Source organism: Macrobrachium nipponense, chromosome 2 (genome assembly GCF_015104395.2).
Source record: "Macrobrachium nipponense isolate FS-2020 chromosome 2, ASM1510439v2, whole genome shotgun sequence".
NCBI lineage: Eukaryota > Metazoa > Arthropoda > Malacostraca > Decapoda > Palaemonidae > Macrobrachium > Macrobrachium nipponense.
The window spans coordinates 132,532,507-132,557,236 of NC_087201.1; the positions used below are offsets into that span (position 1 = coordinate 132,532,507).

At 34.9% G+C, this 24,730-nt stretch overlaps 1 protein-coding gene across 1 annotated transcript in view; it reads left to right on the forward strand.

Annotated features, from left to right (window-relative positions):
- LOC135220989 (teneurin-m-like) overlaps nt 1-24,730 on the forward strand; it is a 538,744-nt gene that overhangs the window by 186,912 nt on the left and 327,102 nt on the right. The window contains 1 exon segment of the mRNA XM_064258693.1: nt 11,300-11,545. Coding sequence (XP_064114763.1) covers nt 11,300-11,545 — 246 coding nt within the window.

Sequence of the window (24,730 nt, forward strand, 5' to 3'; positions counted from 1 at the left end):
ATGGTCTGATTGGGCTAAACCATGTTTGTCGCTTGGCTTATTTCCCCCTGGGATAGGTTTTTGTATCTTCCAAAAGGAACAGGATGAAACGGAGATCCCTCCGGAATCCTCCGTATAGCCTCCTCGTTCTGGTGTTATCCTTGTCTCTGCTTGCTTCTTTTTCTTCTTGTTATCTTTGCTATCTTTGTTGCTTTCCTGGCCGTTTCTTATTTGGTAGTGGCTTAATGAAGTAAGATTCCTGGAAGAAGATTCAGTTCCGTAAGGTTCATTATTATTATGCCAGTGTATCCATTTATTATGTAGTATTGGAATAAATTCGGAATGGAAATGGCATAATTGTTGGGTTGGACGAAGTTCAGTCCTCCTCACTCGAATTACGCAATACAACTTTGCCTGCCCTCAATACGTCTGTCCGAAATCCAGAGGGCTGGGAAATCATACGGTATTGCTCCATACCCCTTTGCATAGGACTTTTCGTTTTCATATTCGGTGTATAGGTAGTCAGGTCAAGTTGTCGTTGAAGATGCAAGGGCATTTTTATCACGGAACAGTCTGCGATAAGCCGCGGAACTTAACCGTTTGGTTATGGCGTTATGATACGACAACGAGGACTAAAGAATAACCAAAATGGTTAAGCCAGCTCGGGACTCGAGATAACTTAATCTCGAATTTGGCCTCCGAATTACAGCGTCCAATTCAGAATTAATTCGTGTAGGGTTTCCCCTAGACCATTTTCCATTATTCCTCATCCTCTTTGTCGAACGGAAGAGATAAGGCGGATTGGTTTTCCCTGCCCATATGCCCACTTCTGCTGCACCCGGAAGGTTGCAAGGTTTCAGCCATTTTGCTGCGCCCTTGGAGTCTGCCTTTAAGGGGCACCTCGTTTAGGATTATGAAGTGGATTAAGGGATTAGAGACAAAATGATCAGCGCACAGCATGGAGGGGCGCTGACTTATTAAGCTTCGCTGACCATTCCCTTAATTGGGTGCTAAAGAGCTTAACAAAGGGGGAGGTGTGACAGAGACTCGGTCGTAAATCGTATATTGATATACTGAGAAGTAAATCTGAGAAGTAAATCGTGCTTTTATCTCCAACGTGGAACGTTCGTTTCATTTTTCGCAACTGGGAGTTACAGACATGTTTTGTAGACCGTTCCCCCACAATCCTATATAAACAAACAAATACACAAGCATATATAATCTATATCTATATATATATATATATATATTATATATATATATATATATATATATATATATATATAAGTGAGGCAATTGTACTCACGTTTTATCGTACTATGGCGCTATTTGAAAAAATTTTTCCCTACGTAATAATATGTGATTACGTAGTATGGTACATCTCGGGGTCCAAAAAAGTCTGGCCACCCCTGCTTTAGATCGTTCAAAGAAATAGAAGCAAGACTACAGGCGATAACGCATTTGATTTGCTGTTGGAAGTTGTTGTACAGCATTTATTCCTCCCTTCAATTGGTTTTATTGTTCTGGAATACTGAAAGGAAAAATGTAACCGATTTAGTTTAAAGCTATTTTTGACTGAAGCTAAGGCGCTTTAGCTTTCAAAACAATAAATTATACATTTCTGTTCTCCAAACGAGTAGTATATGTAATACCGCTGTGATATTCTCAATGCCGAGTATTTGAGTAGTTTGACCATTTTTCAGATTAATTTCACTTACAAGGTAAGTGAAATTAATCCTAGCAGATGATAGTATCTTATTTTAAGATAATCTTCGAGGACTTAAGATATTTCATTGTGGTTTATTAATGAAATGTTATATCGACGAATTTAGTTATTCTGAATGTTCTCATTTCTTGACATGCGCGTGATGAACAGGCGTCGTGTACACATAAATTGCCGCTGATTTCGAAGGCCCTACTTTCTGTTGCTAATATTGTAAATTATGTCATTTGATTCTTGTTTTTGATGAAATCACATTTGAGTACTGTATAATAAATATGGATACTGTACAATAAATCCCATTTCAAAACTTATATTGATGTATATAGAATCTACTGATTATTTTTACCATATACATATGTAATTGTAATAGACACTCTAACCCTTTTAACTTCTCAAATTCTTTGCACTTTTTTGGATAAGCGTATCCAAACAACGAGCAAAGAATTTGAGAAGTTAAGAGGGCATTGTGGCTGTTACAATTACTTATATTGATATTATAAAACTCACTCGGTTTTTATGAAATAGTAATTCGGGGAAGAAAATATTTCATTATTTGATTTTAGTTATTGGTTAGGTCTCTCTCTCTCTCTCTCTCTCTCTCTCTCTCTCTCTCTCTCTCTCTCTCTCATAACGATTTCTTTGGCAGATGAAAAACACGCACACGCAAAGAAAAAATAACTTATTCCTATGGTGAGACGAGAGTCTAAAGAGCCCTCAAAGGTTCCTTAGTCAGCAAAATCCGGTGGGACGATTACGGTCCCAACTGCCTAGGTAACCAATTCTACAATTTCAAAATTCCTTTACATCCAGCTGGAACCTATTGAACTTTGGGGAAATAAGGCTCTATGTTTTAACATTTCTTTCACACAGTCCTTAGAGAGTTTGCGAACCATACGCAGGGTCGCACACGTTATGTTTAGTGGGTCTTGTGTACAAATGCACACACACACACGTACATTTTTTTTTATTTCATGTGTATAAAAGAAGTTGCCGTTAATGCTTTGTACTGCTTGAATCCACTCGCACTTTTGTATTCATTTCAAGTATTAGAGATACGGAAACGTGCGTTTTCATAATAGAATATACAAGTATACGCACACAAGCTTTTACGTAATATATATATATATCTATGTATATATATAGTATATATATATATATATATATATATATATATATATTATATATATATACACACACATATATATGTGTGTGTGTGTATTTATATATATACTGTTCTAAAATATATATATATATATATATATATATATATATATATATATATATATATCTATATTTATATTATATATCTATATATAATAAATATTAATATATATTTAGGGAACAGTATACATAAAATACACACACACACACATATATATGTGTGTGTATATATGTGCGTATATACTGTTCTAATATATATATATATATATATATATATATATATATATATATATATATATATAATATATTTATATTTAGAACAGTATATACGCACATATATACATTTTCACTGCACATTATATATATGTACATATATGAGCACATAGATATGGTGTATATGTATTATACAACCTCAAAATTATGCTCATCACACTACACAGCCGCGCATGCGTAGATGTATCCGTCTTTTCTTCTTTCATTTCTGTATTTCTTTTGTTTCTCTTCTCTCTCCGTATTGTTCTTGACCGCGAAATCTACCACACCAGGATAAAAAGACGAAACAAACTTTTTCTGGTATAAATATCCCAGCGTCTAATTTACTGGCAAAACGCAGCGAAATTACTCTTGGGGAATATATTCATTTATTGTAGTTGCCTTTTATATTTTAGGTGGGAGTTTTAAGAGAGCTTAAAAAGAATCACCGTGCCGTGGTTTAATTTTGCTTCTTTCTTTGTTTTTTCTTTGTTTACTTTTTCTTTTCTTTTTTTCATAGATCCAGAAGTTTATTTCGTAATATTTTAATAATATATTACCGGAGCTGGAGATTCTTTTCTGACAATCTGTGGATGTCAGTTAAGTAACACCGGTACAATAAGTTACGCGTTGAGAGAGAGAGAGAGAGAGAGAGAAGCATATTTTTTCCATGAATTAGGTAATACATGTAGAGAGAGAGAGAGAGAGAAAGAGAAATAACGTATTTTTCAATAAATTAGGTAATACATGAAGAGAGAGAGAGAGAGAGAGAGAGAGAGAGAGGAGAAAGAGAGAGAGAGAAATAACTTATAATTTTTTCAATGTATTAGGTAATACATGGAGAGAGAGAGAGAGAGAGAGAGAGAGATCAGTAACGTATTTTTTCAATTACTTAGGTAATACATGTAGAGAGAGAGAGAGAGAGAGGTGGCGCGTAATTTTTTGATACATGAGAGAGAGAGAGAGAGAGAGAGAGAGAGAGAGAGAGAGAGAGAGAGACCGTAAATGATATATTACCCCGCCCATTGTCTTGAAGTGAAGTCAAGTTAATTGTAATGAATGGCCTAGCACAAAGCATTAGGTAATTAGCAATTTCACTTCTGAGCCGAGAGCGATGACACTTCCACTATTAAAAGAGAGATAAGTCATTAGCCGCCCTTAGTCGCACAACATTTGGACATTTGCCGCGTCACTTTTAGAGGCTACCCTCGAGGTTTTCTCCCCTCAAAGACAGTTTTTTTTATTATTGCTTCTCTGTGACGTCCTGTTCCTTTTTCACTCCTTTAGTGGTTTCTCGTAGGACTGTTATGTTTTTTTTATTATATATTTTTATTAATTTCTAAGACATTAATGTCGCGCTCTCAAGCTGACTTTTTTTTCCCCAGTGATTAAAATACTTTGATAATGCTTTATCTCTCTCTCTCTCTCTCTCTCTCTCTCTCTCTCTCAATGCAAGGGAAAGAGAGAGAGAGAGAGAGAGAATTATTATTATTGATATTCCTATGTATATTCGACACGCAACAATTTGGATGATTGCCTGGCTGTTAAATTATCCACCAAAGGGGAGAGGTGTGTATAAACTTGTCCCTGTTATTCAACGATCAGGAGGATTTCGAAAGAATATGTATTATACATATATATTATTCCGTCCGAATTTTCGTTCAGAATAGTAGATATGGACGACTGCAAGTAAGTGAAATCTGCAAAGATTTCTCCGTAGGATTTATCATAGTGGTAGGAGGCTTCTGACTAAGCCTATCCTCACTGGCACAGTTTTTTTTTTTTTTTTTTCCTCATCTATTTAAACTTTAATAAAGGGACAACAAAGTCTTGTTGAGATACTCGGCATTGATGAAAGGACTCTCTCTCTCTCTCTCTCTCTCTCTCTCTCTCTTGATAGCCTTTTGCGGTACAATCAAAATGACAATTAAAATCAACACATAGACCAAACACTTTTACATGATATTAAAACGCCCTTATAAAACCAGGGTCCTGAATCCTAATGACTCTCTCTCTCTCTCTCTCTCTCTCTCTCTCTCTCTCTCTCTCTCTCTCTCTCTCTTGATAGCCTTTTTGCGGTACAATCAAAATGACCATTAAAATCAACACATAGACCAAACACTTTTACATGATATTAAAACACCCTTATAAAACCAGGGTCCCGAATCCTAATCTCTCTCTCTCTCTCTCTCTCTCTCTCTCTCTCTCGCATTAGGAAAAAGAATGCCAAAAGCATGCAAACTGTGTAAGGTTTGGTATAGCATAGTCAATCCACAAAACCTAATCAGAAAATGTGCTGCATGCAACATTCCGACCCATCCACAGTGTGCTGAGGTAATACAAGATATGAGAAAAGATACAAAAAATTTTTTGTTCAACATGTCTACATGGATAGACAATGTATTAAATCAAGATTGAATGTACAAAGTGAGGATGAAGAAGAAGAAGAAGAAGAAGAAGAAGAAGAAGAAGAAGAAGAAGAAGAGGAAAACGGAAGAGAAGTAAACAAAAATGAAATGACAGAAAAAAATAAGGAAAACAAAGAACAAGATAAAAGTATGGATGCAGAGATACTCATTGATATACATATGAGGCAATAAAGCAGCATACCTACGAAGAAATAAATTACGATATGGCAACAGAAAAGCAAATCCCGAAGAGGCTCTACCCAGATCTACACAATGACGGGAAAGAGGAAAAAATAGACAAGAAAGACAAAATCTGCAACCTTTTGAAAAGAGGGAATTGCAGATTTGGAGAAAAATGTTACTACAAACATCCTAAGGTATGTTCACAACTATGAAATATTATTGGTAAATGTGCATACCTAGATGGATATGGGGATGATTGCAGAGATCTGCATCCAAAAATATATGCAAAAACCTAAAAGAAGGAAAAGGATGTAATTGTTCGACAAAAAAATGACAAAATATATATGCACCCTGTAGCCATGAATCATAATCAAATAAATAACCAAACCAAGTAATAAAATCCAAAATAAGAAAGAAACAAATAAAGAGAGAAATCAAGAATATCAGGTAAAAGAGAAAAGCAAACCACCAATGAGATATGCAGAGAGTCAGCAAAAAATTTCAATGCATCAGCTCCAAAATTCTACTCAAGGGATAATAACTGTATTTATTATGCAAGAGGATATTGCAGAAACGGAGAAAAGGAAAATTGGCAGATTCAGACACAAAATGAATAATTATGATGAAGGAAGATCAAATTATTAATGGAAAAGTTGGATTTTTTAATGTCAGAATTTATGAAATGAAAAAAAGAACAACATACCAGAACAGGAAAGAGACATGGGAAAATCCTTATTACTACCAATATTAAATGAAGGAGAAAACACGCAAACCATCATAGTGATGAATGCGCAGGTTTAGTTACGAGTAACTCAAAAGAAAAATAGAGTACTTAGAAGAACTAACCAAATTGAAAAGAAAATAGATTAAGAAATAAGTGAACCTGGTATTCCCAAGAGACTGGGCGGAATGATGATCAAATAAAAGGGTTCCAAACTTATAGATCAGATATAAAAAAAATAGGAATCAAGGGGAACCGCAATATATGGGAAAGACAAAAAACAAGGAAAAATATATGAGAAATATAGTAACTCAGAATGTGAACTAATAGCGGTAGAATTTGAATCTGAAAAATTAATGAACATAGTAATATATAGACCTCCTAATACTAAAGAGTTTGACTTAATAATTGAATAATTGGATGATATATGTAGAAATCACAAGGAACTGGACTATTCTCCTATCTGGTGACTTCAACTTTCCTTTCGTAGAATGGAAAGAACGAATAGGAGATTGTGGTTGTACTTATACATATAAAAAAGAGAGTAATAGTAGTGCAGAAGATAAGAGGCAATTCGAAAAGCTATTAGATATGCTACTAGAATACAACATTTCAACAAATAAATCACCTGCCAACAAGAAAGGAAAATACTTTAGACCTAGTATTTGTGAACGAGGTGAATTATGTTAAAGAAATAATAGTTTATAATGCGAGTATTTCAGACCATAATGTCATAGAATTAACAGTTCATTCCAAAGCAAGTGAAAACAGAGATAAGCAAGAAATGAAAAAAGTGGAAGGATATGGAAAATACAACTTCTACAGTAAAAAAAATATAAAATGGTCAGAAATAAATGAAGAATTAAACAAAGATTGGGGATGAAACATTTTTCGATAAGCGATGACATAAGGGTAAATACGGAGATATTATATAAAATATTAGAGAAAATAGTGGATAAATATATACCGAAGAAGAAAAGTAAACATCATTCATGCATACCAAGAGACAGAAGGATCTTGTTCCAGAAAATCAGAAAGTGGAAAAAAGGTCTTGCAAAAGAAAAAAATGCATGGAAAGTTATAGAACTAAAAAGTAAGATAGAAAATGCAGAACAAAAGATTATACAATCAAAAGAAAATGAAAAACGGGAATTGGAGAAAAAACCCTATTAAATATCAAGCAAAACCCCAAACTATTATACTCATATGCGAAAGAAGATGAATAAAAGAAGAATAGAAATAGGCCCTCTGAGAATTGAAGGGAGATTAACGAATGAAAAAAAGGAAATTTGCAACATACTGGCAGAACGATATAAGAGAGAATTCACCCCTAGAATAGATAATGAAGATAATGATATAGAAGTAAGGGACGAAAATAGTGAATATTTAGCTGACATAGAAAATTAATGAAGTGATATTGTGCAGGCAATTAATGAAATTAAAATGGAGCTGCTGCAGGGCCTGATGGAATCCCTGCTATTTTGTTAAAGAAAGTAGTTCATTCTATCGCAAAGCCACTTGCAATATTATTAAGACAAAGTGTAGATACAGGCAAGATTATGATAGCACAAATTAGCATGATACTCACCCCTACTTTCAAAAAGTGGATCAAGACTTGAGGCAAGTAATTATAGGCCTGTGAGTCTAACATCACATATTATGAAAGTGTATGAAAGGGTAATGAAGAAAAATATTATGAAACATTTAATAATAATTTAATTTATAGGACAACACGGTTTCGTACCCGGAAAAAGTACACAAACCCAACTGTTAGTCCACCGTGAGAACATATTCAAAAATATGAAAAGCGGAAATGAAACAGATGTGGTTTATCTAGACTTTGCAAAAGCTTTTGCCAAAGTAGACCATAATATATTAGCAAAGAAAATTAGAAAACACAATACCGTAGATAAAATAGGAAGATGGTTAAAAGAATTTTTACACAACAGAAAACAGATAGTTATTGCAAACGATGAGAAATCGGATGAAACCAAGGTAATATCCGGTGTGCCACAAGGTACGGTGTTAGCTGCAATACTGTTTGTTATTATGATTGAAGACATAGACAGTAATGTTAAGGATTCGGTAGTGAGTAGTTTCGCTGATGACACAAGAATAAGTAGAGAAATTACTTTGTGATGGAAAGATAGGAACGCTCCTACAAAGAGACCTTAACAAAGTATATGATTGGGCAGAGGAAAATAGGTATTGTATTTAACTCTGATAAATTTGAATCAATAAATTATGGAGACAGAGAAGGAAAGCTATATGCATATAGGGGACCTAATAATGAGACAATCACAAATAAGGAAGCAGTTAAAGACCTTGGTGTGATGATGAATAGGAACATGGTTATGCAATGATCAAATAGCAATTCTTTTGGCAAAATGTAAAGCAAAATGGGAATGTTGTTACGGCACTTCAAAACAAGAAAAGCTGAACACATGATTATGCTTTATAAAACATATGTTCGTAGTCCACTTGAATATTGCAATATGATATGGTACCCACACTATCAAAAGGATATTGCACAAATAGAGAGTGTACAAAGGTCCTTTACAGCTAGAATAGAAGAAGTTAAGGACCTAGACTACTGGGAAAGACTCAATCATCAAAATTATATAGTCTAGAAAGGAGAGAGAACGCTACATGATAATTCAGGCATGGAAACAGATAGGAAGGAATTTAACAGAAAATATCATGGAACTAAAAAATATCAGAAAGAGCAAGCAGAGGTAGATTAATAGTGCCCAAAACAATACCAGGAAAAATAAGGAAAGCACACAGGACATTAATCCACTACGCACCAGCATCGATAATGCAGTGTCTTGCGTTGCCAGCTCATCTGAGGAATATATCAGGAGTGAGCGTAGATGTGTTTAAGAATAAGCTCGACAAATATCTAAACTGCATCCCAGACCATCCAAGATTGGAAGATGCAAAATATACCGGAAGATGTACTAGCAACTCTCTGGTAGACATTAGAGGTGCCTCACACTGAGGGACCTGGGGCAACCCGAACGAACTGTAAGGTCTGTAAGGTAAGGTCTCTCTTGATCGGCTTCTTGCGGCACAATCAGAATGACACTTAAAATTAAAACAGGCCAAACAATTTTACATGATATTAAAACTCCCTTATAAAACAAGGGTCCTGAATCCTAATGACTCTCTCTCTCTCTCTCTCTCTCTCTCTCGATCGATCGATCGATCGATCGATCGATCGATCGATCGCCTTGCGGTACAAGCAGAGTGACAATTAAAATCAAAACATACACCAAACACTTTTACTTATTATTAAAACCCCCTTATAAAACCATGGTCCTGAATCCTAATCACTTCGCTCTCTCTCTCTCTCTCTCTCTCTCTCTCTCTCTCTCTCTCTCTCTCTCTCCTTCTTGCGGTATAGTCAGAATGACAATTAAAATCAAAACGTAGACGAAACACTTTTACTTCATATTAAAACCCCCTTATAAAACCAAGGTCCTGAATCCTAATCACTTCTCTCTCTCTCTCTTCTCTCTCTCTCCTCTCTCTCTCTCTCTCTCTCTCTCTCTCCCTGGGCTATGTGATCGTTTGTCTCTCAATCTCTTCGTCTCTGAGGTAAACAGCTGCCGGGCGAATGAATTTAAAGCAATGATATTGTCCTCAATCGTATTGCTTAACGAAGCCAATTCCATTGTGAAGGAAAACCGATGACAAAATGAGGCCAAAGGAAGGAATGACTCCAATTTAGAGCGGTCGGAGGCTTTAATTGAGAACCGTTATGAGTTTTTGGATAAATGAATCTCTCCTAATATCTGTTAAGTGGTGAGTTGCGTCATGGCCTTGTTTTATTTGACTTTTCCGATGCGTGAACGTCTTATTTTGGGGGTGATGCGAGGGGGGGACGTTACGAGTTTGTTTTGGGAAACGGGGGTTGGGGGGGAGAGGAGGGCGTTCATTGAGAATCTTTAGTACATACATCCGATGCGACCTCATTACTGCTATTGTTTTGTGTGCGTGTGTGTGTGTGTGTGTGTCGTGTTTTGTATTTGTATTGTATTGTATTTGCTAACGTCATTTGTTGTTATGTACATTCTGTACTGTTTTTTTAGGAATATTTTTGAAAAGGTTGCATCACAAAAATTCTTGCTTTGGACCTCATTCCGTTTCGTGTGAATTTAGAATCAAGCATAATTTTTTAGAAGTAGACTCGAGTTCCTGGAATTTTGACATGAACGGTATTGAAGGAATTAGTAAATTAATTGAATTTGATAACCTATTTTTATTATATTAATTCTTCTTTTCGTGAAGCTCATCTTACATTGATATTGAATTTGATTATAAGTTTCACTGTACTAATTCATGTTTTCATCAGCCGCATCTTTTTATATTATTATGCTGTAATCAGAATTTTTATGATCATTCAGTTATACATATTGTAGTTACTGATATTTCCTGACCTATTTAGTCAGGAAAACATCTAACGTCACTGCATTCAACCAAGAAAGAACAATTGAAGTCACAGATTCTTATATAAGTTAAAATACGAGTTACAATTGAAGTTCTGGTGGTTCATATAATAATTTAGAGTACGGCTTAATGTTAAATCATTATTTATATTAATTCTAATTGAAGGCACTGATTCTTATATGAGTTATAATACGAGTTACTCTTGAAGCCATGCTGGTTTTTATATAATTTAGACTACGGTTTAACGTTTAATCATTCTTTATGTTAATTCTAATTGAAGTCACAGATTCTTATATTAAGTTAGAATACGAGTTACAATTGAAGTCGTGGATTTTAATATATAATTTAGAGAACGGCTTAACGCTTAATCATTCTTTACATTAATTCTAATGTCTCTTGTCTTTTCTTCTCCTCCTCCAGGTGGGCTACTCAACGACGGGGAGGGGACTGGGGGAGGGGGACGCAGCAACAATATGTCGCGTCTGAACGGCCGTGTACATCACTCTGGACCCCAGCACGGTACCTCCGCCCAATACCAAGCCGTACCTACGCAGTACCACCACCAAGGCCCCCCTGTTCAGTACCAGGGCTCACAGCCTCACCCGGAGGAGTTCGAGCCTTCCTGCCTCGTTAGAACACCCTCGGGCAACGTTTATATTCCTTCGGGTAAGTGGAGAAGCCCTGGTTCCAACGTTTAATTAAAATGGCCAGCAATTCTCTCTCTCTCTCTCTCTCTCTCTCTCTCTCTCTCTCTCTCCTCTCGCCTCTCTCTATTGTTTACTTTTCATTTCTATTCTCTTAATATTATGTAAAGCCTTAATTTTTCTGTTAAATATATTTACGTACTGGGTATTAGAAATACTTTTATCTGTATTCCATAATTTTTCAGTCAAATATGTTTACATGCGAGATATTATGAATACGTCTATTTGAATTCCTTAATGTTCTTGTCGAATATGTTTACTGACGAGCTGTTAAAAATGTATTTATTTGAATTTCTTAATTTTTCTGCCAGACATGTTTAAATGGAGCTATTAAAAAGGCGTTATTTTGAATTCCTTCATTTTCCTATCAGATATGCATTCGTACGAGCTATTTAGAATATATTTATTTGAATTCCTTCATTTTTGCGTCAAATATATTTGCGTACTCGTCATTAGAAATACATTTATGATATATACATTAGTAAAGAAATCCCAACTTCGCTTGTACTTGTTGTGTTGAATAACGGAGCCGTAATATTAACCTTGAATATTTTTCACTGTAAATGCATAATATACTTTTTACAATAGTAAATATCTCAAGGTTTTTTAAATGTTAAGAATGTGTTTTGACAAAGATATTCAAATCATATATTGGTGTTACTAACTAATTACGTTTAGTTTTCGTTTTGGAAATTATTATTATTATTATTATTATTATTATTATTATTATTATTATTATTATTATTATTATTTTATTATATATTTTTTTAATAATAATATAAAAATAAAAATAATAATAATAATAATAATAATAATAATAACTAATAATATTAATAATAATAATAATAATAATAATAATAGGCGATTTATTTATTTATTCATTATTATTATTATTATTATTATTATTATTATTATTATTATTATTATTATTATTATTATTATTTCTGCGCCTCATTTAGTCATAATAATGCAGGGTACATACACACACCGAATGCATTATACCCTTTGAGCGCCTCAGCGGCGTGGTTGGTATGGTATTAGCGTCCCACCTCGGTGGTCGCGGGTTCGATTCTCGGCCATTCCATTGAGGAGTGAGAGATGTGTATTTCGGTGATATAAGTTCACTCTCGACGTGGTTCGGAAGTCACGTAAAGCCGTTGGTCCCGTTGCTGAATAACCACTGGTCACATGCAACGTAAAAGCACCATACAAACAAACATTATACCCTTTGCATGAAACAAACAAAGAATTTTGACTATTAAGACAAGGTATATGCTTCCATATTTCTTTAGGAACTGATAATTCTTTAGTTTTTATCTTGTTTTATCATAGAGTTAGTTAATTTCCTATTTTTTTTATTAATATCAAAAGCAAGAATTTCACATAAACCATTTAACTCACAAATTTTGTAGTGGTAGATTTGTAGGTTGAGAGGAGACGACAAAAGTTTGACGGCTCCTCCTCTCTCTCTCTCTCTCTCTCTCTCTCTCTCTCTCTCTCTCTCTCTCTTGTAAAACGTGAATGTAGCTCTCTTGCCTATCCTCGAGAAATTTGAAGGTTTCACTTGAAGTACAATTCCAGAGCCCGCGAGATCCAAAATTCTTGCGGCAGATATGAGGGGGAAAGACTGATAAAACTTCTTTCATATGAAGTTTTACTCAAGGAAATGATGATCTCTCTCTCTCTCTCTCTCTCTCTCTCTCTCTCTCTCTCCTCTCTCTCTCTCTCTCGTAAGTAGCCATCTTGCTTGGTGAGTCGTACCCGCGTGAAGTCAGATTAATCAAAACAGATCATCACAAGTTTAACATACGACTAGAATTTGAGAAATATCTAGAAGTGTTCGTGAACTATCGGTGATAAGATTAGTGTGAAAATAGTAGGATAAAGCGTCTTCTAAGTTAGTTTATCAAGTGTAATACTATAAATCAGAACAGATGGCAGTAAGTTCCAACTGCGGGAAGAGGTGGCGTAATTTGGGCGTGTCTAGCAGATCGCAATACGATGAGGTAGCAGGAAGGGAACTGGCATTTCTCATCTATGAAATCAGAACAGTCCTAACCAAAAAGATACAAAAGCATTCATAGATATATTAGAAGGATATAATCCTTCAACTGGAACAAATCTAATGAAAAACATTTGAAAATAATTGAAGAAGTTCCAAATAAAACTCCAAGTGGTCAAGAGACTCATAAAGAAAATATACATAAACCAACATATTCCGACAAAGAAAATGAATAAGGTGAATCTGTGAATATCCTAATTGATGCATTAGGAAAAAAGAATGCCAAAAGCTGCAAACTGTGTAAGGTTTGGTATAGCATAGTCAATCCACAAAACCTAATCAGAAAAGTGCTGCATGCAACATTCCGACCCATCCACAGTGTGCTGAGGTAATACAAGATTTGAGAAAAGATACAAGAATTTTTTGTTCAACATGTCTATCATGGATAGACAATGTTATTAAATCAAGATTGAATGTACAAATAGTTGAGGATGAAGAAGAAGAGGAAGAGGAAGAAGAAGAAGAAAAAGAAGAAGAGGAAAACGGAAGAGAAGTAAACAAAAATGAAATGACAGAAAAAAATAAGGAAAACAAAGAACAAGATAAAAGTATGGATGCAGAGATACTCATTGATACTACATATGAGGCAATAAAGCAGCATACCTACGAAGAAATAAATTACGATATGACAACAGAAAGCAAATCCGAAGAGCTCTACCCAGATCTATACAATGAACGGGAAGAGGAAAAAATAGACAAGAAAGACAAAATCTGCAACCTTTTGAAAAGAGGGAATTGCAGATTTGGAGAAAGATGTTACTACAAACTCCTAAGATATGTCAAAACTATGAAATATATGGTAAATGTGCATACTTAGATGGATATGGGGATGATTGCAGAGATCTGCATCCAAAAATATGTAAAAACCTAAAGAAGGAAAAGGATGTAAGTTCGACAAAAAATGCAAATATATGCACCCTGTAGCCATGAATCATAATCAAATAAATAACCAACCAAGTAATAAAATCCAAATAAGAAAAGAAACAATAAAGAGAGAAATCAAGAATATCAGGTAAAAGAGAAAAGCAAACCACCAATGAGATATGCAGAGGTGTCACAAAAAATTTCAAAGCATCAGCTCCGAAATTCTACTCAAGAGTAATAACTGTAATTATGCAAGAGGATATTGCAGAAACGGAGAAAATTGCAGATTCAGACACAAAATGAATAATTATGATGAAGGAAGATCAAATATATGGAAAAAGTTTGGATTTTTTAATGTCAGAATTTCTGGAAATGAAAAAAAGAACAACATACCAGAACGGAAAGAAAGAGACATGGGAAAATCCTTATTACTACCATATTAAATGAAGGAGAAAACACGCAAACCATCATAGTGATGAATGCGCAGGGTTTAGTTTGTACGAGTAACTCAAAAAGAAAAATAGAGTACTTAGAAGAACTAACCCAAAATGAAAAGAAAATAGATATAATGAATATAAGTGAAACCTGGTATTCCCAGAGACTGGGAATGATGATCAAATAAAGGGTTTCCAAACTTATAGATCAGATAGAAAAAATAGGAATCAAGGGGGAACCGCATATATGGGAAAGACAAAAAAAGAAACAAGGAAAAATATATGAGAAATATAGTAACTCAGAATGTGAACTAATAGCGGTAGAATTTGAATCTGAAAAATTGATGAACATAGTAATATATAGACCTCCTAATACTAAAGAGTTTGACTTAATATTGAAAAATTGGATGATATATGTAGAAATCACAAGGACTGGACTATTCTCCTATCTGGTGACTTCAACTTTCCTTTCGTAGAATGGAAAGAACGAATAGGAGATTGTGGTTGTACTTATACATTTAAAAGAGAGTAATAGTAGTGCAGAAGATAAGAGGCAATTTGAAAAGCTATTAGATATGCTACTAGGAATACAACATTCAACAAATAAACTCACCTGCCAACAAGAAAGGAAAATACTTTAGACCTAGTATTTGTGAACGAGATGAATTATGTTAAAGAAATAATAGTTTATAATGCGAATATTTCAGACCATAATGTCATAGAATTAACAGTTCATTCCAAAGCAAGTGAAAATAGAGATAAGCAAGAAATGAAAAAGTGGAAGGATATGGAAAATACAACTTCTACAGTAAAAATATAAAATGGTCAGAAATTAATGAAGAATTAAACAAAGATTGGGATAACATTTTCGTAAGTGATGACATAAGGGTATAATATTTTTCTCCAATATTATATAAAATATTGGAGAAAATAGTGGAAAAATATATACCGAAGAAGAAGAAAAATAAACATCATTCATGCATACCAAGAGACAGAAGGATCTTGTTCCAGAAATCAGAAGTGGAAAAAAGTCTTGCAAAAGAAAAAAAATGCATGGAAAGTTATAGAACTAAAAAGTAAGATAGAAAATGCAGAACAAAAGATTATACAATCAAAAGAAAATGAAAAACGGGACTTGGAAGAAAAACCCTATTAAATATCAAGCAAAACCCCAAGCTATTATACTCATATGCGAAGATGATGAATAAAAGAAGAATAGAAAATAGGCCCTCTGAGAATTGAAGGGAGTATTAACGAATGAAAAAAAGGAAATTTGCAACATACTGGCAGAACGATATAAGAGAGAATTCACCCATAGAATAGATAATGAAGATAAGATGATATAGAAGTAAGGGATGAAAATAGTGAATATTTAGCTGACATAGATATTAATGAAGCTGATATTGTGCAGGCTATTAATGAAATTAAAAATGGAGCTGCTTGCAGGGCCTGATGGAATTCCTGCTATTTTGTTAAAGAAAGTAGTTCATTCTATCGCAAAGCCACTTGCAATATTATTAAGACAAAGTGTAGATACAGGCAAGATTTATGATGAGCACAAATTAGCATATATTACCCCTACTTTCAAAAGTGGATCAAGACTAGAGGCAAGTAATTATAGCCTGTGAGTCTAACATCACATATTATAAAAGTTGGTATGAAAGGGTAATGAAGAAAAATATTATGAAACATTTAATAAAAAATAATTTGTTTAATAAAGGACAACATGGTTTCGTACCCGGAAAAAGTACACAAACCCAACTGTTTAGTCCACCGTGAGAACATATTCAAAAATATGAAAAGCGGAAATGAAACAGATGTGGTTTATTTAGACTTTGCAAAAGCTTTTGATAAAGTAGACCATAATATATTAGCGAAGAAATTAGAAAACACAATATCGTGGATAAAGTAGGAAGATGGTTAAAAGAATTTTTACACAACAGAAAACAGATAGTTATTGCAAACGACGAGAAATCGGATGAAGTCAAGGTAATATCCGGTGTGCCGCAAGTACGGTGTTAGCTGCAATACTGTTTGTTATTATGATTGAAGACATAGACAATAATGTGAAGGATTCGGTAGTGAGTAGTTTCGCAAGATGACACAAGAATAAGTAGAGAAATTACTTGTGATGAAGATAGGAACGCTCTACAAAGAGACCTTAACAAAGTATATGATTGGGCAGAGGTAAATAGGATGGTATTTAACTCTGATAAATTTGAATCAATATTATAGGAGACAGAGAAAGAAGAGCTATATGCATATAAGGGACCTAATAATGAGACCATCACAAATAAGGAAGCGGTTAAAGACCTTGGTGTGATGATGAATAGGAACATGTTATCGCAATGATCAAATAGCAACTCTGTTGGCAAAATGTAAAGCAAAAATGGGAATGTTGTTACGGCACCTTCAAAACAAGAAAAGCTGAACACTGATTATGCTTTATAAAACATATGTTCGTAGTCCACTTGAATATTGCAATATGATATGGTACCCACACTATCAAAAGGATATTGCACAATAGAGAGTGTACAAAGGTCCTTTACAGCTAGAATAGAAGAAGTTAAGGACCTAGACTACTGGGAAAGACTACAATTCTTAAAATTATATAGTCTAGAAAGGAGAAGAGAACGCTACATGATAATTCAGCATGGAAACAGATAGAAGGAATAGCAGAAAATATCATGGAACTAAAAAATATCAGAAAGAGCAAGCAGAGGTAGATTAATAGTGCCCAAACTATACCAGGAAAAATAAGGAAAGCACACCAGGACATTAATCCACTACGCACCAGCATCGATAATGCAGCGTCTATTCAATGCTTTGCCAGCTCATCTGAGGATATATCAGGAGTGAGCGTAGATGTGTTAAGAATAGCTCGACAAATATCTAAACTGCATCCCAGACCATCCAAGATTTTTAGATGCAAAATATACGGAAGATGTACTAGCAACTCTCTGGTAGACATTAGAGGTGCCTCACATGAGGGAACCTGGGGCAAACCCGAACAAGATGTAAGGTCTGTAAGGTAAGGTAAGGTCTCTCTCTCTCTCCAGAGAAATCCTTTAACGGTTGGAGCAGAGTGGAACTATTTTATCAAGAATTCTAAACTCTAATCCATCCTAACCGCATGTATTCATTTTTTTTGGGGGTGGGGTGGGGCAGGGTTTGTAAATCTTGAGTTAAATTTCGTAAATATTCGCACACATCAGCGTTACTGTGATATTTCTGTTGTGATGATTTAACCATTGTTCTTTTAGAAATACCATTGTAACATTAATCTTTAGTAAAACGCACAAATTTGTTTATAATATATATATATATATATATATATATATTATATATATATATATATATATATATATATATAATCTTTGATAACTCGAATGATCGAATGTTCTAAATTACAGCTGTGCATAATTTTGAGTTTATGCATCGTGAAAAAATTAACACTGTTTGGTGTGTCCCTTCGTCATGTAAGGAAGGATAACAGTCTACCTGCAAATAACATCTTGTTTGGTGTTTTGAAACTTTACTGTAAAAGGCTTTGAATCCTGACTTTTACTGTTTTTCTGTACATGTAGGATGTCAGTTTTATTTTACATTTTTTGCAAATTTATTCTGTTGGTATATGTTACTGGAATACCATTTTTAAGACATCATCATTTTCGTGGCAATTTATGGACATGAAATGATCTGCTACTTATATATAATTTTCCGTTAATTTTTATTCTTTCAGTGATATTCTTTACTTTCTTCATATAGGAAAACATCTCTCTCTCTCTCTCTCTCTCTCTCTCTCTCTCTCTCTCTCTCTCTCTCTCTCTCTCTCTCTCTCTCTCTCTCTGTAGTCAGTCTCAATTTCGGAACTTATATTTGTTTTACATATACACGAGAAAAGGAGAGACACTCACAAAGAGAATGTCATTAAAAATTAGCATATTTAAGTAAAGGTTCTTTGAATGCATATAATTACTCTAAGATAATAAAAGACATTAAAAAGTTTCCCCTCATTTTTGTAGTCATTTCTTTGCCTCCATATTTCTTTTGAAAAGTATATGGATATCGCATGTTAGTTATTATTATTATTATTATTATTTTTTTTTTTTTATTATTGATTATTATTATTATTATTTATTTATTTGTATTTTTTTCTATCACCGTCATCCTATTCGACTGGGTGGTTTTTATAGTGTGGGGTTCCGGGTTGCATCCTGCCCCTGAGGAGTCCATCACTTTTATTACTATGTGAGCCGTTCCTAGCAGCACACTCTTCTGCATATGTCCTGGAACCACTTCAGCATCTAGTTTTTCCAGGTTCCTTTTCAGGGCTCTTGGGATCTTGCCTAGAGTTACTGTGATCATGGCAACAATTTCCACTGGCATATCCCATATTCTTCTTATTTCTATATTCAGGTCATGATGATGATGATGCCTTGATTATTATTATTGTTGTTGTTTGCTGTTGTTGTTGTTGTTATTATTATTATTTAGCCAGACGCTTTATTAATTTTGTTAGTGAGTTATCCTAGTGTTTTGTTACAAGAATGGAACATAGCAATATGTAATATTTTGGTTTACGTATGTCAAATGCTTCTTGTTATTTGTTTTGTGCTATAACTTATATATACATACATACACATACACACACACGTATTCTATATATATATTAAAAATATATATAATATAATAATATATATATATATATATATATATATATATTATATATGTGTGTGTGTGTGTGTGTGTATCTATATATAATATATATTATATAGTATAATAATATATATCTATATATAATAATATATTTTTGATATATGGTATTTTATGTATCTATATGTGTATCGTGTGCATTTATATACATTATAGATAGATTCATATGTATATGTATATATACTATATACATACATGCATATAAACAGTAGTTACATGAAAATGCGTCACTTCTGCATTACATCTTAGCGTAAATTATCCAGAAGATGGCCTATGACGCAATCTTACACGAATTGCAAGACCTTTCTTGTAACGGACATTAAACAAACCCCGCGCGTTGCTCGTTCGGCGCTGGAGACATTATACATAATAGTGGCTTAATGAAAAGCCGATATTTTCCTCTCTAATTTCGTTTAATTGAATCGGTAATCAAAGACTTAGAAATGCTTGATGTGATTTTGCCAAGAGAGGCAGCAATAGGGCAAGGGAAAGTTGCAGGCGCCGGAATGTAATGGAATTCCGCCAGAATTGGATTGCAAGTGTTAACTTCTATCGCGTAGAATTATACATGCTGTTGTAGTGAGACACTGTGCTGGGCTTGTGTTCTGTTTGTTGGTGCTTTGCTGTGAAATTTCTCATCTTACCTGCTTCTTTATTAATTTGTTAATTCATTTTTTCTTTATTTTTTATTTCTTCCTGCATTGTTATTACTAGTTACAAATGAGCACCATATTCTTTGGAAGCTTGAATTTCAAGTCAGTGGTCTCTGCGGGCTCGGTCCATGTAAATAGGGTTCATTTTCTTAAGGATAATGAATTGTAATAATTTTTTTTATCTTTTGTAAAACTCGCCTAAAGTTTCTCAGTTAAGTGAAATGTATGCAAAAATTTTCTTTCACATTTCTATAGATAGTATCTGTGTAATATTTTGGGAAGTTATGAAATGAGGACTTCAGTTTCGAAGTAATAGAAGTAATAGCAAGTTTGGACTTTAGGAAATAGGCTTTGAAATGACCCTGCATTCAAAACAGTGCTGAAAAATCTTCATATTATATATAACATGTTACATATTCTTGCATTCATATATATTTTTGTTTAAATGTTTTCACTTTTTTTTATTCCCTTATTCACTGTATTTTGAACTGTTTTATACATTCTCATTATGAGCTTAGTAACACTTACATGTCTATCTCATCTCTTATATTGGTCTTAGTATTCTTTTTATCCCACTTCTTCTAGGCTTTGACCCCGTATAGGGTTAGTGCCATAAGTGTACATCATGCGGTTCACTGTAGGCATTACTTGAGGTTCTTTACAGCGTGCCTTCGCTCCTGGCTGCAATTCTTTTCGCTCCCTTTACTGTATGCACCTCTTTTGAAATTCTCTTCCTTTCCTGTCATCTTGCTTTCGACCCTCACCTAACATCTGATTCATAGTGCAACTGCTTTGAGGTTTTCCTCCTGTTACACCTTTCAAACTTTTATTTGCGCTGAATAACCTAATTGGTTCCAGTGCTTGGCCTTTGGCTTAGATTCGATATTCAATTCAATACTTTGCTTTGGAATGATCTTGGTACTTCTATTCTATACCGTCAGTTCTTCACTTGAGTTTGTTGCTTGTTCTTTCTTTTAATTTGAAATGATTTCAGTCGCTGAATTCCGCTAAATAAGGACAAATCCGTCAGCAAGAGCAGCTGCTACTATTTTAATAATAGATATGAAAATAATGAACGGACAAGCCTCCTCTTAAGGAATTTGAACCGCTAATCAGTGTGACGACGGCCCAATGATTGGTAGCTTTGAACTTGTGTCTGGTACTTTCGTTTATGACCAGGCGAGATTGCCTACTCATAATATACAGCTTTACAATTTCCTTTTAAGTAGTCAATACTAATATATGGTGGACTCGTTTTCTGTTGTCTAAAGCATCATGCGCATGTCTGTCAATAATAACAAAATGTATCGGCGTTCCTTATTATTGTTCTCATTCACAACACTACGGTATTTACCTGAAGAGCTTCAGCCACTCTCCAATTTCACATTCAATTAATTTGTATATATACGTACACACACACACACACACACACACACACACATATATATATATATATATATATATATAATATATATATATATGAATCTGCTGGTCACATGTTACCAGATCCTTCTGTAATTGTGATAACCACAGTGCCCTCTCAGCTTCTCGAAATCTTCGCACTTTTTGGATACATTTGTCACTGCAAAGCCTTAGTTCCAAATAGAAGAATATGAAGTCATTCTGGAGTCCATAGCAGATTGGAACCCACATCCAGAGAATCAGAACGGGGTCATGTGCCCGACTTGTCCACGCGAAGGCATTGTGCTTATTGGTATTATATAGACTAGCAAACATATGTATACAGAAGTTATGTATGAAAATTCGTAAAGTAACTAAGTCTACGGGCATGACCAGCCTCGTTTCACGGGCAGAACCTGCTCCGTTTCAGGGAATCCCTCTCACCCCAACCCACTTCCGGAGGTGGGTGGAGGTAAGACGAAACACTATTATAAACCATCTTAGCGGTCCCCCACCATAACCCAGCCAAGTTTCATGCCCATCGGACCAGCCGTTTGGCCGTGATTGAATGACAGACGGACGGACAGACATTACGCCCATTATAGTATTATAGTGAGATTATAGTAATATATATTTACTGAAGCAACTGTGTATTTTATGTTTTAGTTACGTTTATTGTACTGGTGCCAGTTAGCAATGAAGCAGCCAGTCAAGGGAGCAGTCAACTAGGTATTCATGTTATTTCGTCGAAAGCAGTTTATGAAAGTGTTCTTGGCATTCGACAGTTTAGTTACAGAACAGTCCAGAGACAACCATATTTTGTTTTCTATGAATTATATTCGATTACCAAAGTCGTTCTTTTATTCAGTAATGAAGATGTTCTACAACACTTGGCAGCCGTCTCCTTAATGATGGTTTTTGACAATTTTTTCGAACATATTTTGATTACTATCCTTATTACACTGCGTTTTTGGTAGGTTGTGTAATATATTAACATATAATCTCTCTTGTTTGTCCATTTAGTGTGGTAACTTGGAAAACTTTCCAGAATATCCGAGTAATTTACTTTTAAACTTCCATATATTTCGAATTATGCAAATTCTCCTCTCTCTCTCTCTCTCTCTCTCTCTCTCTCTCTCTCTCTCTCTCTCTCTCTCTCTCTCATTCTTGCCAAAGTTTTGATATTTTGTAAGCTGTTCTCTTCTCTTCTCTCTCTCTCTCTCTCTCTCTCTCTCTCTCTCTCTCTCTCATTCTTGCAAAGTTTTGATATATTTGGTAAGCTGACTCTCTCTCTCTCTCTCTCTCTCTCTCTCTCTCTCTCTCTCTCTCACACACACACACACACACACACATTTCTGCCAAAGTTTTATTATATTTTGAAAACAGAGTTGTAATAAACGGTGAAGAATGAGAATGGGCAGATGTGACAAGCGGAGTTCCTCAGGGTTCTGTCCTTGGCGCGCTGTTGTGTTTTTTTATTATATTATTAATAATGACATTGATGTAGGCTTAGCTAGCAGGATAGCCAAATTTGCAGATGGCAGCAATTAGGTGTAAATGCAGCAGACCCAGAGACAGTGGAAAGTTTAAGTAATGATCTAAGGAAAACAGGAGAGTGGCCAGAAGGATGTCAAATGTCTTTTAACTTGGATAAGTGTAAAGTGTTACCAGTAGGAACAAACAACCCTCATGTCAACTACATGCCGCTTGGAAATGACATATAGTGTAGAACGAGAAGAGGACCTTGGAGTCATTATTACCAAGGACTTAAAATCCAAAATACAGTGCATAAAAGCTGAAAACAAGGCGCAGAAACTAGTGGGATACATAAAGAGGCATTTCAAATCCAGAAACAAGGAAACGGTGCTGCAGCTCTACACGTCAAAAGCTAGACCCCATCTTGAATATGCAGTACAGTTTTGGTCACCAGCACTAAGAAAGGTCATAAATAGATTAGAAGGGGTCGAAGCAAGAGCGAGCCACAAAGTTAATTCCATCCATCAGGCAAATAGATTACCCCAGACGATTATAGAGCCTTAACATGTATGGCTTAGAAACACGACGGTTGCGAGGACAGCAAATAGAGATGTTCAAAATACTGAAACGCATAACTAAGGAAGACAAAAACCTATTCAGGTTAAACGGAAACTAGACAAGAAACAATGGATGGAAACGAGAACCGAAGAGATACAACACATCTCATTGTGGGAACTTATGTACATACAAGATATGTGTCACATGAGATAGACTGCTACGAGAAGTTGTAAACTGCAGCATTTTGGAAGAGTTCAAAAGAAGGCTGCTAGACAAAATCATTAGGACACTACGAATGAATAGTAAACCTGCTCCTAGTGATAAGTGATTCTCTCTCTCTCTCGTACTTATTCTAGGCAAAGCTTTTTTATTTTTTGTGAGCTGTCATTGTCGTTACGCGCCTTGTTCCTTGTTCAACTTTCTGCACTTGAAAGAGGCACGATTTATCTCAACTTGCTGCACACTGGTATATGTTCTGTAAGTCTTCCTAATTCATATTTGTAATGTATAGTCTTGAAGTATTCTTATTAACTCCTTTTTTAACATACCTTGGTAAGAGGAGGTATACTGCCCTTAACATAGATTTGCATAAGGTACATTCTTAAGACGCACTCTCCACCGAATTATTCCGCTGTACTGAACTAATGCGCGAACTCTCGCGACTCCCGGAAAGTTCACTTGGCAGCGGAGAAGAAATTCCATTTCTTAATAGACAATCGGTCATTGGCGTCGTTGTGCCGAAGTGATGATCTCTGAACTTGTGTCATCCCCCGTCCCCCCCTTCCCCGGCAGAACTGTATCCGTGTGCGATTACGGCGTCGGGAAATGTTGCCTAATGAGCCCCTGATCCAAAATTCATCCGTTCTAATTCATCGTCCATTACCCTTAATTGATGAATGTTGATCTGCAAGTTGGCCCCTGTTCATTCCTTAAAGGTGATCTTCATTGGCTTGAGGGGAGGGGGAGCTAAGGAGGGGGTAAGG